Source organism: Colletes gigas, unplaced genomic scaffold, assembly GCF_013123115.1.
Source record: "Colletes gigas isolate AHSC1104 unplaced genomic scaffold, ASM1312311v1 Colletes_gigas_Sc00047, whole genome shotgun sequence".
Classification (NCBI taxonomy): Eukaryota; Metazoa; Arthropoda; class Insecta; order Hymenoptera; family Colletidae; genus Colletes; species Colletes gigas.
Window position 1 is genome coordinate 815,379 of NW_025106676.1, and position 15,821 is coordinate 831,199.

The following is a 15,821-nucleotide window of genomic DNA, read 5'->3' on the forward strand; positions in this document are numbered from 1 at the left end:
AAAAACTAGTTTACGAATAAATCTAACATTTTTATTTGTTATTTATACAATTCTGAAAACTTCGCCTAACATTAAATTACGGCGTGAACGCAAGGGTTGTTCTATAGCAACATTTATAATTCGGTATCGTAGCTACACTGCTGTAGATGCCAGGCACTGTAAAAATTAAGTTCCGCTAAATACGATTTTTTAAAACATCTCGAACGAACGACCCGTAGAAATATTTTGTCGACTTATTAATGTAAACTGTATTTGCGTTTCGTGTTCGGTTGCGTCCACGTTTTCTCAAATTTCTACCAAAACTGGATTGATTCAAGGTGTTTTACACGATATATTATGGATGACGAGTTTGAAGACAGGATACTGTATCAGGTGACAGAAATAATTAATCCTAACGTTATTTCTTTGTTTAATAAAAAATCACTTTAGAATTGAAAGAGATTCGTCGTATAGATTTACAATTTTCGTGTCGCATAATTCGTATTAAAAAATAGTCTCATTTGGTTGCTCTCCTTTCCTTTTTTTTTTATACGATGCACATTTTAAGCAGGGATTCGAATAGATAAGACTTATTATTTGACAGTACAATGGTAGATAGTAAAATACAATAATCATAACAGATTTTAATATAATGGTATGTTGTACCAGACTAATATTTGCATTTTTATCATAACATTAACCACTAACAATAATTGTGTGTACACCTTTGTAATTGTGAAACAGACATACGTATCACACATGAAGCTAGTGTCAAAGTTTGCAGTGGGTATTCCTACTGGATTAAATGCTGGGATAAATACTCCATTGGGCTATTTTTGGAGGATTATGCGAGCTTACGCATTGAAGCCAGAAGTATTAATTTGTGGAATAGTTTTGGCAATAATTCTGTTTTACATACAAGCAGTTGATGTATGGAGTCGATCATTATTAGGAAGAATTCAATATACGCTTGGCCGTACTACATCAAGAGTATTTAAATTATAAAAATTAGTTAATAATTATCTTACTTATTTAAATACAAATATTTACTATAATTTCTTCATTTTTAATAGATATCAAAACTACAGTTTTTAGTCAATGATTCTGTAAACAATGGGGTAAAACTCAGTTGGGAATTAAAACAAGGATATATTGCTGCATATGCTGTACAAGGTCATAGAGCTCACATGGAAGATCGTTTTGTGGTGAAAGAAGACATGAATAACACAGGTGTATCATTGTTTGCAGTATTTGATGGTCATGGAGGAGACGTAAGTTCATAAATATTCAATAATATAATTTATTTAAGTATCGAATAAACTTAATCAATTGTCTAAAAACCAGATATATTAAAAAATCTATGTTTTAATATTAAACAATTCATACAACATAAATTTTCTATTGCCTTTTTATGATCTTATATGATCATTATCTTCCAAAATTACAGATAAAAAGATCAGGAATAAGGTAAAATAAGTATATTTAATAACTGTATAGTTACATGAAAATAATAACAAAATAGTGGCAATTAAATTAAACAACCATCAAATAAAATTATCAAATTCAGTGAGAGTATAATGCATTTATTGTATAAGTGTATTATTTTATAACTAAATATATTCATATTATTTACTTAGATTATACATGAACATACAAAGTATTCGCAATATTTTTATCTAGCAATTGCTTTGTTTAATCACAATTGCTTAGCTTATATAGAAAACTTAATGAGTATTGTCATAATGGTGTTTATTACATGAAATATTTCTATAAAAACATAGTAGTGCATGAAGTAATTTAGACAGATGATAAGATATTTATTACAAGAATAGTGTTTTACACTTTGCATACACTTAATAGATTGTTATAGTAAAAAATAGATATCAGTGTATGATAAAAAATTAATTATAGAATTTGTATTTTTTAATAATTCATGGTATTTTCAATAAAGAAATCTGTTTCTTCATACACTGATATCTTTTTAAGATATAGCAATATGTAAATAATAGATAACTGCACTATGAAAATTATTAAAATGATAATTCGTATAGTCAGTATTTAATTACAACAGAAAGGATTACAAAGGCAAATGATATCATTAAATAATATAAAATACATTAATATATTAAGTCATGCTATACAGGGTATTTCACCTAACTAGACCACCTTAAATATATCGCTTATTTTGTATGATAGAAAAAAAAGTCAAGGGGAGAAAGTATTCTGTTCGAAGGCGCCAATACGGTGATGGATCGAATTTTTTTTTCAAGGTCATTTTTTTCGAGATTTCAAGGTCATCGTATTTTTTTGAAATGGGACCACATATTTTCGCTACAACAGTCTTATAGCTTATAAAAAGACGAATCCAACGATGTACGATATGTTGACCTTCACGTGACCTTTAGCGAAGGAATTATGAAATGTTTGTCAGTAACTTCAGTACGCGTTCGGAGACGGTAAATGAAGGAATTTCAATTTCATTGAAACAGTCTTAAATTAAAGGTTTATTTTAGAAGGTGTTCAAAATGTGCACCATGAACCTGGATACATTTTTGGAGGCGGTAAATAAATTCTTGCTGAACACTTTTCAGTTGTTCTACAGTAATTGATCTACATGCATGTAGAATCCTTTGTCGCATGTTTTCTGCTGTTGTGGGAATATCATTGTAAACTGTATTTTTTAGGTGCCCCCACAGAAAGAAATCAAGTGGCGTAAGATCCGGCGATCATAAAATCATTTCCACTTTTTCTGCTGTAGTGTACATGATGGAGAATCTTATTACACTGCTATCGATACCGCAACTTGTTGTGTACGTCGCGGCTTTTTGACAACGCGCTATTGACCCGCTTCGGTCATTCCCCTCTTACAATAATAATGCTTGTAAACATACTTCAACCGTTGAAAGGAGAATATGAATATCTATTTATAAGCACCAGAAACAATTACACGGTACACTGTTTCAATGAAATTGAAATTCCTTCATTTACCGTCTCCGAACGCGTACTGAAGTTACTGACAAACATTTCATAATTCCTTCGCTAAAGGTCACGTGAAGGTCAACATATCGCACATCGTTGGATTCGTCTTTTTATAAGCTATAAGACTGTTGTAGCGAAAATATGTGGTCCCATTTAAAAAAAATACGATGACCTTGAAATCTCGAAAAAAATGACCTTGAAAAAAAAATTCGATTCATCACCGTATTGGCGCCTTCGAACAGAATACTTTCTCCCCTTGACTTTTTTTTCTATCATACAAAATAAGCGATATATTTAAGGTGGTCAAGTTAGGTGAAATACCCTGTATAATACTACGAATGTATTTGTTATTTGCAAGTATAAAATAGATTTAGAACATATTCTTTTTCACAGTTTGCAGCAAATTATGCATATGATAATCTTATTCCAAACATTAATAAAAAAGTGATTGAATTAAAAGATATGATAGCTGGTAGAGAACCATGTACATCGGAAGACATAATTAATGTTGAAGAAGAACAGAAAGATGAAACAAGCGATACAGCAATTCCTGAACGTAAAAGGTCTTTTCGCAAGACACTGAGCACATCATTGACAGATGAGTTTATGAAGAAGAGTGTCGGTGTAACTGATCCAGAGTTACTTGATAAGCTAGATAGTTTACAGAGACCAATTACGAGAGAAGTATGATTAATATTAGATATCATTTGTGGAAGTGTCAGAAAATACATTTTTTATTGTCATTTCAAGATAAGACCATGCAGAACAACGAAAAAACCACCGAAAGTAGATATTACGAATTATCTTGATGGAAATAAAATAAATTATGGTAAATTACTAACTGATGAAGTGTTAGAAGTCGATCGATTATTAGTCAAAACTGCTAAGAAGAACATGGATGTAGCTGGTAATAATTTATTTAAGACTCATATTATTTACCAAAAGATCAAAATAATTTTATAAAATTTATGTGGATTTAGGTACAACTGCCTTAATTGCTCTGTTAGAAGACAATAAATTGATTGTAGCAAATGTTGGTGATTCGAGGGGCGTAATGTGCGATGGAAAAGGCAATGCAATACCTTTGTCATTTGACCATAAACCTCAACAAGTATGTAGTTCTTATGCAAACCTCTGTCTCACATTATAACAAATTTGTTTCACCTAATATAAAAATACGTTTTCCTGTGTAATGAAAATTATTTTCAGGAAAGAGAAAGGAAAAGAATATCCAAAGCTGGTGGTTTAGTAACATTTAACGGTGTATGGAGAGTAGCTGGTATATTAGCTACATCTCGAGCTTTGGGAGATTATCCACTGAAGGATAAAAAACTAGTAATTGCTGATCCAGATATTTTAACTTTTGATCTCAGTGATCATAATCCAATGTTTATCGTTCTGGCATCAGATGGATTATGGGATACTTTTACAAATGAAGAGGCTGTGGCATTCATTAAAGAACGTATAAATGAACCACATTTTGGGGCGAAAAGTATTACCCTGCAAAGCTATTATAGGTAATATAAAGCAACATTACTATTATATTAGATGTTTATTTATAAAATTCGTTTACCAAGTACTTGGGATTTTTTAAATATACAGGGGTTCTGCAGACAATATTACTGTGGTTGTAATCAATTTAAGAGATCGTAAATACGGTACATCAGAGGCCAAAAAGAATGAATAATATTTTAATCTTACTACAAATTTAGAATGTTTTTCCAAAGATATTCTAGTCAATAATTACAAATTAACGATTATGTAAGTCTGGGAAAAAATAAGTGTATATACTTTAAAATGTATCTATACTACCGAAAAATGTGATGTTTCGACCATTCTTAAAGAGTCTTCTTTTGTAGAATGCAGCATCGCTTAATTTTATTAACTCTCCTTCAGCCAGAACTGGGTCATTTTAACCGAACGAGAGTTAAAAAGTTACTTGTTGCATTGATTGTATCTATGTATTATATTTAATATTGTATGCAATTGCATTCTGTAACTTGCTTCATTTATTAACTAATACTTATTAATACATTTATCATAAAGAGCAATATTACCTGAAACTTGCTTATACAATAGTGGAGTTGCGTTATATCACCGCATACCACGCTACAAGAGAGGAAACTTCTTAAAAATAACGATGCACTAAATGTCCTTCCCACGTAAAAATGAGCGTAGTAGATAGAATGAATCACTGCCTCATTAAGCTTACATTACCACCAACTACCGTGGTAGGAGAATGGCATTCACGTATGTGGAAATCCGTGTAAAGGAGAAGTCGAACAGACGGTGATATAACGCAACACTACTGTACTAAGTATATGTATGTGTACCATGCTTTTAATATTGTTTTCGTTCCCGAATATAAATTTTTCTATTTCACTTGCAGCGTATTTCTACAAGATTGTACGTAAAAAATGTGCATATTATGCATTATTATTGTAATAACGACGTAAATATATGTAGTGTAAATAAAATTAAATACTACGATGTGATTCTTAAATGACATGAGTTTTGTGTACAAACGTGACCACGACATTTATTTTTGTATAAACTGGAATGCATGAATTCTGTAAATGTGTGATCTGGTAGCTTACATTTAAGTACTGTGAAACCTCTGTATAATAACGAACGTTATACTTATGCAATTAATAATGAAAATAACCGATTTAAATGTAGGTTCTCTTATAATAATATGATACGGAATTCTAATCGTTAAAAGAATCCTTTGCTTTGGATGGGATTTTTTAAAAAGAGTTAGTGATTGAAAATTGTTTCCCCTGCTTTAACTGATTATAACTGTATTGCAAATTCTCTAATACTTCTATAGTAATTCGTGTAACTTTAATGCTTCGTTCTGTGAAAAGTTCATATTCGTTAATTTTGTTCTTTAACATTTGTGCAATTCGAATTATTTTGAAAAACTTTTCTAATGTCTTTTTTTTTTTTTACTGACCGCGGATACGGAGGTTTCACTGTATGTTAAATTGAATGATTAGTAAACATTGAAGTGTAATACTTTGTATCTACATAGCTAACAACATTCAAATGTAATAGTTTATAATTATATGTATTAAAAATGGTGGAAAATAAAAGTATAATGTAAATATGAATAAAACATATAATATTTAGTTCGTCATAATAAATTGATACGGTTATCTCAAAACATATCGAGGAAAATCATTATTAATTAATTTCTGCAACTATTAATTCTACTGTTTCGTTTATATTATAAAAATAAGAACTCTTCTTATTGAAAAATGCCTAGCGTGCACGATACCGGCAAAGAGTGGACTCTCATTTTAATTTATTAATTTTCAATCTTAAAATATTTTGATTTTGAAAAATCGTATTAATAATATACATATGTACGCTCATACATAGGAATAATAAAAAAAAATTCTTTTTTTTCAATAATTAAAATATGATCAGAGGGTCTCTTTACAAAATTTTTTTTTCATTATGGGTACTTTGCTTATGTGTACCTACATAGGTCGGAAAGTAAAAATGCCTGGGCAGTCGAGAATCCAAATCGTATGCCATTGACGGAAGGTCGGATTTCAGTTGGTTAGAGCGAGAAGGCAAATGTGAGCCTTTCTCTCTCGACTCCCACGAGGCGGTCCGAAATTACTTTGGACAGCTTCGGAGAATCGAGAAAGAGAGCATGCGTCAGTTTGCCTTTGTCGACTTTCCGAAACTACGAGCTCCCGTACACGTGATCTGGCACCTCTGGTGGCAACTGCTTCTACGCTCGCATTGGGAACGGATGCATGTACAGTTTGTAAAAATAAAGAGTTTTGTGTTCCACGTCCATATTGGACAACATACCGCAGTGTTTATTTAATTGAGTCATACTCTCCGTTCGACAACACATCATACATGTGTATAGTAGGCTACGCCCCTACAATTAAATTTCAAAAGTTCCGTTATTTTTCCGACATACTGTGTAATGCAAGCGTAAACGATATTTGAAACGTGGATTATTTTAGAAAAAATTCATAAATTAAAAGGTCATACGAGAGAATATTAATATACATATAAGAAGATATTACAAACTCGTAGATTTACAAGGATAAGCAACAATTCGGACGATTTTTTTTTAATGATACCAGGCTTAAATTATAGGGCTAATGAATATAAATGAACTATAGGATATTCGGTGTAGTTGGTCAGTTACTTTTACAACAAAAATAATGATAAACATTAAAATTTTCAAAATCGCATATAATTAAAAATAATTCAAAAGAGATTGATATTTTCATAAAAAACATTGGCATACAAGTTTTTCTTTTTTATAATTTCAATGTTTAAGGATATTTTTTATAAACTGGTAGTTAACTATACCCAATATTCTGAAATTTGTTTATCTAGATATGAACTTACTATTTAAATCTGGTCCTATTAAAAATCCATTTGTATGAATTCTGGTTTTATTACTTAACATGTATTATATTTATACTTTAAAGAAAAATAAATAAATTTATTTCCTTAGCATTATAGTTGATTATATTTAAAACAGATTATATAAAAAAATTATGTTATTTGTCAGACCATTTTTAAATATACATATAATTACCAAGTAATTCAATTATTTCATTTAGTTAGTATACATTAATATTAGTTTAGTTAGTATACAAAAGTAAGCATATACTTTATTGTATGCAAAAACGAATATTTCTTTACGAACAGCAGTTTTCTTGTATCAAAATTTGTATATTGTATTAACAATGCATAGATCACTCAAGTCCGAAAAATTTAAATATAAGTAATATATACAATATTTCAATTGTTTGGTATAAATTATTTTATTCTTCAACATCTAGTACCGGAATAGCACTAGTTTAATTCAAATATACGTATTCAATGAAAAGTCGTGTTTTAGTTTAATATGTGTATGAATGGACTGTCCAGACTATTATATACATGTTTCATATATCGCAGATAGATCTTAATTGATGATTAAATGTCAACCAAGCAGTTCAAAATCTTCATCAGAAGAATCACACTGTGGATCTATGTCTTCAAAATCTAAAACTACAATAATTTTTTTTTAAACTGGCTATTATAAATCAAATTTACTGAGTGTAACATTGTATAGCATCTTCAATCACAAAATGAAAAAATGAACTCTATTATTGAGAATTTAATTCATTTTAGATCCCCTGCATATTACAGTAGTGCCCACTTAAATGTCCGCCCTCGGGACCGGTCGAGGTCACTTGAGTAGGCATGGTTACTTCTCAGAATTCAACGGAGATAAGGGAAGAGGATAAAAGTGCGAGTGAGATACGATAGCTGGCACTCGAAACCATATATGTACCTACATATATACAATGTATCGATAACGACTGGCGTCAAGTTACGCTCGACATGCTCGACGTTCGAAGCCACTTGGCTTCCAAGGATTGGTGGGGATAACCGCGCACACTTAAGTGGGCAAAAGTGCGGTCAGTTAAGTGGGCACTACTGTATTAATAAATTATTTTAAATTCATAATAAAAAATGTCTTATTTATGGTAGAAACTTTAAAGTAAAGGAAATGTGCAAAATATTACTTTCTTTTCTACCTTATATGCATATAAAGTAACTTACAACTTGTTGCGGCTATTGCTTCCGAAGCAGCATCATCGGCTGGAGACCAGTGCACTAATCTCTCTGCACATAATTCAAGTAGGGGTTGCTTTTCAGGTGTGATCAATTCTTCTTGCATCGACTTACACAACGATTTAAAATCTTTTTCAGATGCGCAGAAGAAACACTAAAAAGAAAAAGAATATTACTTACCTACACCATTAAAAACTAATTCACCCATAATTAACAAGCTTAAGTATTTACTAACAAGTGCTACAGAAGGATCTATCCCTGTAATGGGGATATGACTAGCAGACTTGCAGTGATAGGTGATATCCATTTCAATTTCTTCCTCTTCTATTTTTTTTCCAATGCTACCTGATCTCTGTGTTGTGTGAGGATCTAAGTAAATTACTTCATTTTCTGTAAATAAAAATAATGTAAATATTTTACATATATTTTTATGTAGTTTGATTTATTAAAACAACTTGGAAAGTTGCACGTACCAACACATCCTATGAAATACAATGCAAGATTGGGTTTTCCTCCTATTACTCCTAAAGATTGTGGAATTTTGAATGAAGTCTGAAAAATTATAGGTATGAATAGAATATCCTTAATTTCATTCGTGTTTCAGTTCATCTCTAGGCATTCATGCAAGAACATTTATTTCTTTATTACTTTAAGCCCATTAATGTAGATAGGATTAATCTCGTTTAATCCGAGACGGAGCGGTATTAAAAGTAATAAAGGCTTCCATTGGCTAGGTGCTTTCAATGGTATATCACCATCTGCTTCTGCTGTTGTACCTCCTTCTACTCTACATTGCCTTACTGTAAATGTTCATGAAATGATAAGCATTTTGCCAAAATTAACATTAAATTTATATGTGTACTAAAAATTATCAAAGAATGTATACAACACTTACAGATATCGTTAACTATTATTGTATGGTCCAAAGCCACGTGTATTGTGATTGAGCTCCATTCATCATACACAACTAACTTTCTGAAAATTATGATCCAATAATATGACATTTTTACATATACAAGCATTTGAAATATCAAAAATATGTACTTTAATACTTGTGCTATTGTGTTAGGTCCAAACCATTGTCCCAGTTCTTTCCCTTCGGATGCTCCCATTAATGCAATTTGATGAATAGAATATGCAGCAATTCTTTTGTCTTCAAAGCGTTCCAGAATTTTCAAGTATGTGCTATTTTTTGTTTCTGAGGTCCATTGCCAGTCTCTACCTAGTTTTATACATATGTTATATAATATAGTACAAAGCCATTTTGTTCCTTAACCCTTTTGATATTATCTGTCACTATAATCACCAATTAAAATTTTGTGTGTATTATTAAACAATTTTTTAAATTACATTATTCTGATGAGCATTTATTTCTAATTCTTTAAATAGGAGGAATAAAATTTATAAAGTAGGAAAGATTTAGAAAATACTTGTCATATTTAAGCTTAAGTTAAATATGAATTACCTAAGTGTAATGTGATTAAGGCTTGGGCAAGGACCATTTGTCCACATCTTAACATGCAACCCCACCCTTTGTCAGATGTAAATGCAGAATTGTAACCACCAATAGGTACAAAACCTTTGCGATAAGTGAACCATAATTTAGACCGTATATCCCTACGAATCGCATCAAGTTCTGAAATTGAAAATCTTATACATCAAATTTAATGAAGATTTCTTTATTATAATTAACTATTAAACCTCTTATGGTATTGTATTTTTTCCCAAGAATCCAAACTGGCTCATCTGTTTGTGGTATGTCTTCTGGTTCATCCAAAATATTTTGTGTAAAGAGGATATCCATTTTTACGATTTACATAAAAACTATGTATATTATTAATCTTTTAATGTGACATATGGATAAAACGCTCTCTTACTCTATAAATACAAGAAAGGGTACAAGTTCTTATCTGCAAGAATTGGGAACGACTGAAATTAGGTTAAGTATTTTTAAAGAATAACATTCCATTTATACAATACGACCACCTTTAATTTAGAAAAATAGCATTGGTTCATCGATTAAAGATTTCATTGTTTTAGAAAATGACAAATATAGCGCTAGTTATTCACTTTATAAAAACGTCAACAATATCATAACAGTACCACAGCTGATTAACTAGAATCTTGAAGGTAACGTGACTGATAATCGATTGATACAGTGACCAAGTATAAACAATCCATATGAGAAACAACTATATGTTATTTAAACTAAAAATACTTCATTTAAAAGTAGATAACCCATAAAATATCATTTATATCGAATCAAATATATATTGATTGCCTCTGTTGAAATTTTTTCTGTTATATGTACTTCGTACTTTATGCATTTCAAATAACTCTTCCTTGCACTAGGTGGCACCAGTGTTACCGGACGACAGACCGGTACCTAGAGGAAACTGCCCCACTACTTACGTACACTAATAATAAGGCACGTGTAAGTACCCGAATTTCACCACTTCGGACTTCAGAGACTTTCGGGAATTCGAGAAAGATGGTAACTGTACCTTTTCTTCTCGTTCTCGAAACAACTGAAATCCAACTTGCGTCAACTGGCATACGATTTCAAGCCTCGACTGCTCAGGTATTTTTATTTTCCGGCCTATGTATACCTAAAGAACCATAAACGAGGTACAGAATAGACCTATCATTAAATGGAACTTCGTGGCACATGACTTCGTAACACCAACCTTGTAAAATATCAATGATTTTAGAGCAATCTTTTTATTTAAAGAACGGTAGCTTTAAATGTAAGGTAAGAAAGACTTATCTACATTTACTAGCTTTATCAATTTCAGTACTTCCGTTGGCTATAATTTCTAAAGCCATCGTACTTTAAATGAGAAGATTGCTCTAAAACCACAACGTTACCAATAGGTTATAAAATGGAACACAACAGTACAATCTGTGTTATGAGGTTTTGTGTTCGCAGTGAAACTATATTACCGATATATTGCCAATAAACATATTAGTTGCATTTTCCTCCACAATGTCGTCAAGAGGACAAGGATTTCTTCTCTACATATTTTTGTTAAATTATTTTATTTAGATAGTCTTTAGGCTTCATCCTTCGTTATGTGTATGTTTATACTTCAGTTTATTATACATATTTCATTAGTTGAATGTTATAAATAGCGTTTAAATAAGTTCTTTTACGTATGGGTATATATATTCACAAACTAAAACCGATATACTCGAAAATGTCGATTCTTCATAATAATTACTCAAAGTAAAAGTTCTCCATAATTTGAGAACCGAATCGATATTAGAACAGTTTTGAATTGATGTTCGCACGACTTTCATAATTACCGGACACATATCTTTACAAGAACACATTCTTGTCGTGTATCTAATTTCATTGGCTAAAAATTAAACAAATAATAATAAATACCTTAAGAAAGAATGAATTGATTCACGTGTCAAAACACTGCGCTTTATCGCGGTTTTGCAAGAAGCCGATGACCGAGAAACGAGTTTCAGTTATATCGCCACGTAATCGCGATACTACGCGAATATTTAAGGTATTACTCATAAAGCTGTGTCGACACGATGCATTGTATACAGGGTGTTTGGCCACCCCTGGGAAAAATTTTAATGGGAGATTCTAGTGGCCAAAATAAGACGAAAATCAAGAATCTTATCTCTGATTTTACTAGGCTAGCAATTGGAAATTATTGTCCCGGATACTATTGTTTAGAGTTACGCATCGCAGAATGGAAGCTCGACGCTTATGCGTTAGCAGTTAAAAGTAGAAATTCCAAGTCGCGTAAAATGTAGCTCACAGTATACAATTATCCTATTAATTGCGAAACGCGTAACGAGATGCTGGTAAAATGCCTACGCCACATTGTGCGTAATTACGGTAATTAAGGTTGATAATTATTATATGCAATTAATAATCGTGCGACCAAGTTCTGTAGAACGAAATTATCATAATCAACAATTCACTCAATCGATTAGTTTCAAATGAACGAACAAAGTAGATTATTTTTTAAGCCTGATTTTAATCTGTTCTTTAAGAGTAACTTTATATTATCTTCATTGCAGCGACTCGAGAGAACAAATTTCTGGGTGAACTGATTTACGAAAGAGTGAATATGATTTGCAGGAGGATTAATTTTATTCCCGGAGTCACGAGGAGCAGTAAAGCGGTAAATGAGACGTCCTGGAATTTTCGTCGGAGAAACATATTCATTATCCTTGGCCTCTATTTAATTCCATGGAAGGGTGCTCGAGAAGCTGACGCGTTTCAATATCGAGCCGCCCAAAAAACGAACTCCCGTTTACTTCGGACGCCGGCGTCAGTAACCCCGTCGCTCGTCTACGCGCATGCACCACCCTCTTTGAGGGGGTGTGTGTCAGAGAAAGAGAACAAGAGGGGGGTAGATCGAACACCGAGTCACCGACACCGTTTCTCGCAGTCTCCTTCTGTTGTTCGCGCGAGCACCGAAAGCATCTGCCTTCTTGCGCGGTTGTTACGTCGAGCGAAAAAAAAGACGGTCGTACCAGGCTCCGTAATTCGCAAGCGGTGTTTTCGCTTCGCAGTCCAGTGTCTTTCTTCCGCCTTCGCGCATTCTCCGGGAGGATCTAATGCAAAGGACAGCGTCGCGACGCTGGGAAGCTTCGTGAAGCCTTAAGGACTCGGCGTCATCCTCTGGGAACGTCACCAGCGGCACGTAACGCGAAAAAGTGAGTTCCAAGGGCTTAGAAACTATTAAAATAAAGATTTTTGTCCGCGAAATAGATAGGAAGAACCTAAGTTCCTAATTACAGTCCTGGACAAAATTAAGTAAACACATATAATTAATAAAAAGGAATAGATTTAACTTAACGATAGGATTACGCAAATTCGGAGTTTATCGAATATTTAAATTAGCAAACTCGATGAAACACCTATGAAAAAAAAGTCGTAACAAATAATCTTCGTTGCCATTTGCCTTTTCCCGACCAGTTCAATTTTCCACGGTATTATGTTGCAAATATTATTTATAAACTGTATTTTTCGATACATTTCCGCTATTTTTCCATTATTTTTACAATCCGAAACAATCAAACATCACGACTGAATGGAAATTTGTTCTCTTCTCTGAGATAAATATCTTCATTTCTCGTCATAAACGATGATGTCAATGTTTGTATACAACGTTTAGCCTTCGATGTATAATTCTGTACAACGTCTAAATGCTACCTAAGTAAATGAATGTAAGTAAATACTCATAGAAATATAATTTTCACAATTCTTTGTCCTAAATAGATTCTTCCAATATTTAAAAAATGATCTCATGCTGAAAATTTAGTGCGTGTATAATAATGAAATGAAACTATAGATTTTCCAAAAATTAGCGCTGAGACCATTTAATTTTTTCCAGAACTGTATATCGGTTTAAGTTCTTGCATCAGCTCTATAACTGTTAGATTTTGGGTTCTTTACAGGTTTTAAAACGGGATCTATACAATATAAATATTTGTTATCCTCATAGCTTGATTATCTTTTCAAGATATTTATGATATATATTTCTACTATATGTATAGATTCAAAATCTACATAAAATTTAAAAAATAACTGTTGTAGAACCTATGCAGGCTTTGCACTCCAAATTAACCCATTTCCAGATCACATTCACCTTTTTGCATATCAAGTTTTTAAGAAATTTGTTCTCTTAAGGCATTATAATAAAGATAAAATCTGATGTAGAGTTATTATTCCAAAATAAGAATTGTATTGCATGTCTGTAATAATATTTAAACAAAAAATAACATAAGGTGTCGATCGCCTTTTGAAGACTAGTTTGCTAATTACTAAGGAAAATTAATGGGGTTTGAATGTTGGTGTAATATACAAAGTGATTCAGAAAGAATAGACTGCAAAAACTTTCGAGGTTCAATATTAAAGTTAAGCGTCGATAATAATCAAGATAATACTTTTAATAGTGATTTATTTAGTTCGACGAGGGAACATAGTATTTGGAGCAGAGATCATGATACTTGACACAAAAAAAAAAATTTATTGCCTGTGACCTCGAACGCAGCGACAAGTACCTACGCTGTGTGTTATAGGGTGGCGCCGCGACGTCTAGCGTCGTATAGTACGCAATCTCGAGTGATTAAGATCACAAGCCATCGCATAGGAATGTTCCATCTAAGTTAAAACCTTATTAAAAGCCTATAATCATTCTTCTGAATGATACATTCAACTCAATGAATATAAATAATAATAATGCCCCTTTCATGGCGAAACGTAATAAATGAAATAAAGAAACATCAATTACGCAATATACTTATAGAAACAGGAAAAATAAATTTAATTTTGGATCTGATAAAGATGAATATACATATAGCACCTAACAGAAATGTCATACAGTTTGAGGCAACATTAACAATTTCAGGGTATTTCAATAACAAAAGAAGAGATACGTTAGAGAACTACTTTTTTAGCCTAAAAAATATTTATGTGTTATAATTATAATACTTCCATTATCTTCTCATTCGTAACTGAATATCAACAAATTTGTTTTTTAAATCAATTTGTTTAGTAGTTATAGGAATTTATATAATACCAATCATGGCAATACATTCGTCCAGCACTGTAAGTGCATTCACGTTTTGAAGCTTTGTCGTCGGTATTCTTCGAGTGGCTTTGCAAAGTTTTATTTATGCGACTGGTATTGCAATATTTATGCGAGCTTGCGATGAGGTGTACATTTCAATGAAGATGCAATAGCGTGTGTATCGAATAGGTATTGTTTCTGTGTTACTCGCCAATAAGTCGTCCGATCAATAAAACCAGAATCCAATTCAATGGGTGGGCAAAACCGACGTCAATTATTGGGTGGAATGCGAACCCACAATCCGTACGTACGCCACTCATGAACAAGGAAATTGTTATTCGATGGTGCATCATAGCGAGCCATTAATATTAATTATTTAGCGATCGAGCGAATCTACGCGAATCTGACTCGCGTTTCACGATTAAATATCCTCTTGAAATTATTGCAATTGCTTTACATTTCACTTTATTGCTACATTTTATTAATTACTTGGTATATTTAATATATTTTTAATTTTGTTTGCAGTTATACAAATTATTTTAAACGATAGAAAAATTATGGACCACGCATCCAGTTAGATGTTCTAAGAAACTGAACTATCATTAAATCGATCACGATCGAGGCAAATGGACGGCACAGAGCAACACGCAGGAACAACATATAGGGACGAGTGGTAGTTTTCAACATTTAATAATTCGAAAAAATATAATTTAG

The 15,821-nt window shown here is 32.1% G+C and overlaps 3 protein-coding genes across 5 annotated transcripts in view; 2 read left to right on the plus strand and 1 right to left on the minus strand.

Annotated features, from left to right (window-relative positions):
- The first annotated feature begins 143 nt into the window (after nt 1-143).
- LOC122403250 (protein phosphatase 1L) lies at nt 144-6,025 on the plus strand. The gene is made up of 8 exons (XM_043406654.1): nt 144-372; nt 724-969; nt 1,053-1,250; nt 3,352-3,642; nt 3,709-3,865; nt 3,939-4,069; nt 4,168-4,475; nt 4,561-6,025. Exons 1-8 carry the CDS (start codon nt 337-339, stop codon nt 4,643-4,645), a joined length of 1,452 nt encoding a protein of 483 aa, XP_043262589.1. The 5' UTR covers nt 144-336; the 3' UTR covers nt 4,646-6,025.
- A 1,678-nt stretch (nt 6,026-7,703) lies between these two features.
- Nucleotides 7,704-10,690, minus strand: LOC122403251 (cysteine protease ATG4B). 2 transcript variants are annotated; one of them, XM_043406656.1, is made up of 10 exons: nt 10,549-10,690; nt 10,264-10,440; nt 10,028-10,198; nt 9,607-9,784; nt 9,458-9,537; nt 9,211-9,362; nt 9,036-9,114; nt 8,798-8,952; nt 8,551-8,716; nt 7,704-7,992 (listed from the first exon to the last, which is right to left on the minus strand). In XM_043406656.1, the coding sequence occupies exons 2-10, from the start codon at nt 10,364-10,366 to the stop codon at nt 7,925-7,927; spliced, it is 1,152 nt and encodes a 383-aa protein (XP_043262591.1). In that variant the 5' UTR covers nt 10,367-10,440; nt 10,549-10,690; the 3' UTR covers nt 7,704-7,924. The 2 variants fall into 2 exon arrangements, with proteins under 2 accessions (XP_043262591.1, XP_043262590.1); XM_043406655.1 differs by having other exon boundaries at nt 10,264-10,472; nt 10,549-10,689.
- A 2,313-nt stretch (nt 10,691-13,003) lies between these two features.
- Nucleotides 13,004-15,821, plus strand: part of LOC122403238 (ras guanine nucleotide exchange factor B) — a 33,113-nt gene continuing 30,295 nt past the window's right edge. For both annotated transcript variants that reach the window (XM_043406626.1, XM_043406627.1), the window contains exon 1: nt 13,004-13,248. The gene's annotated coding sequence lies outside the window, so the exon portion shown is untranslated. The remainder of the gene's footprint in view (nt 13,249-15,821) is intronic.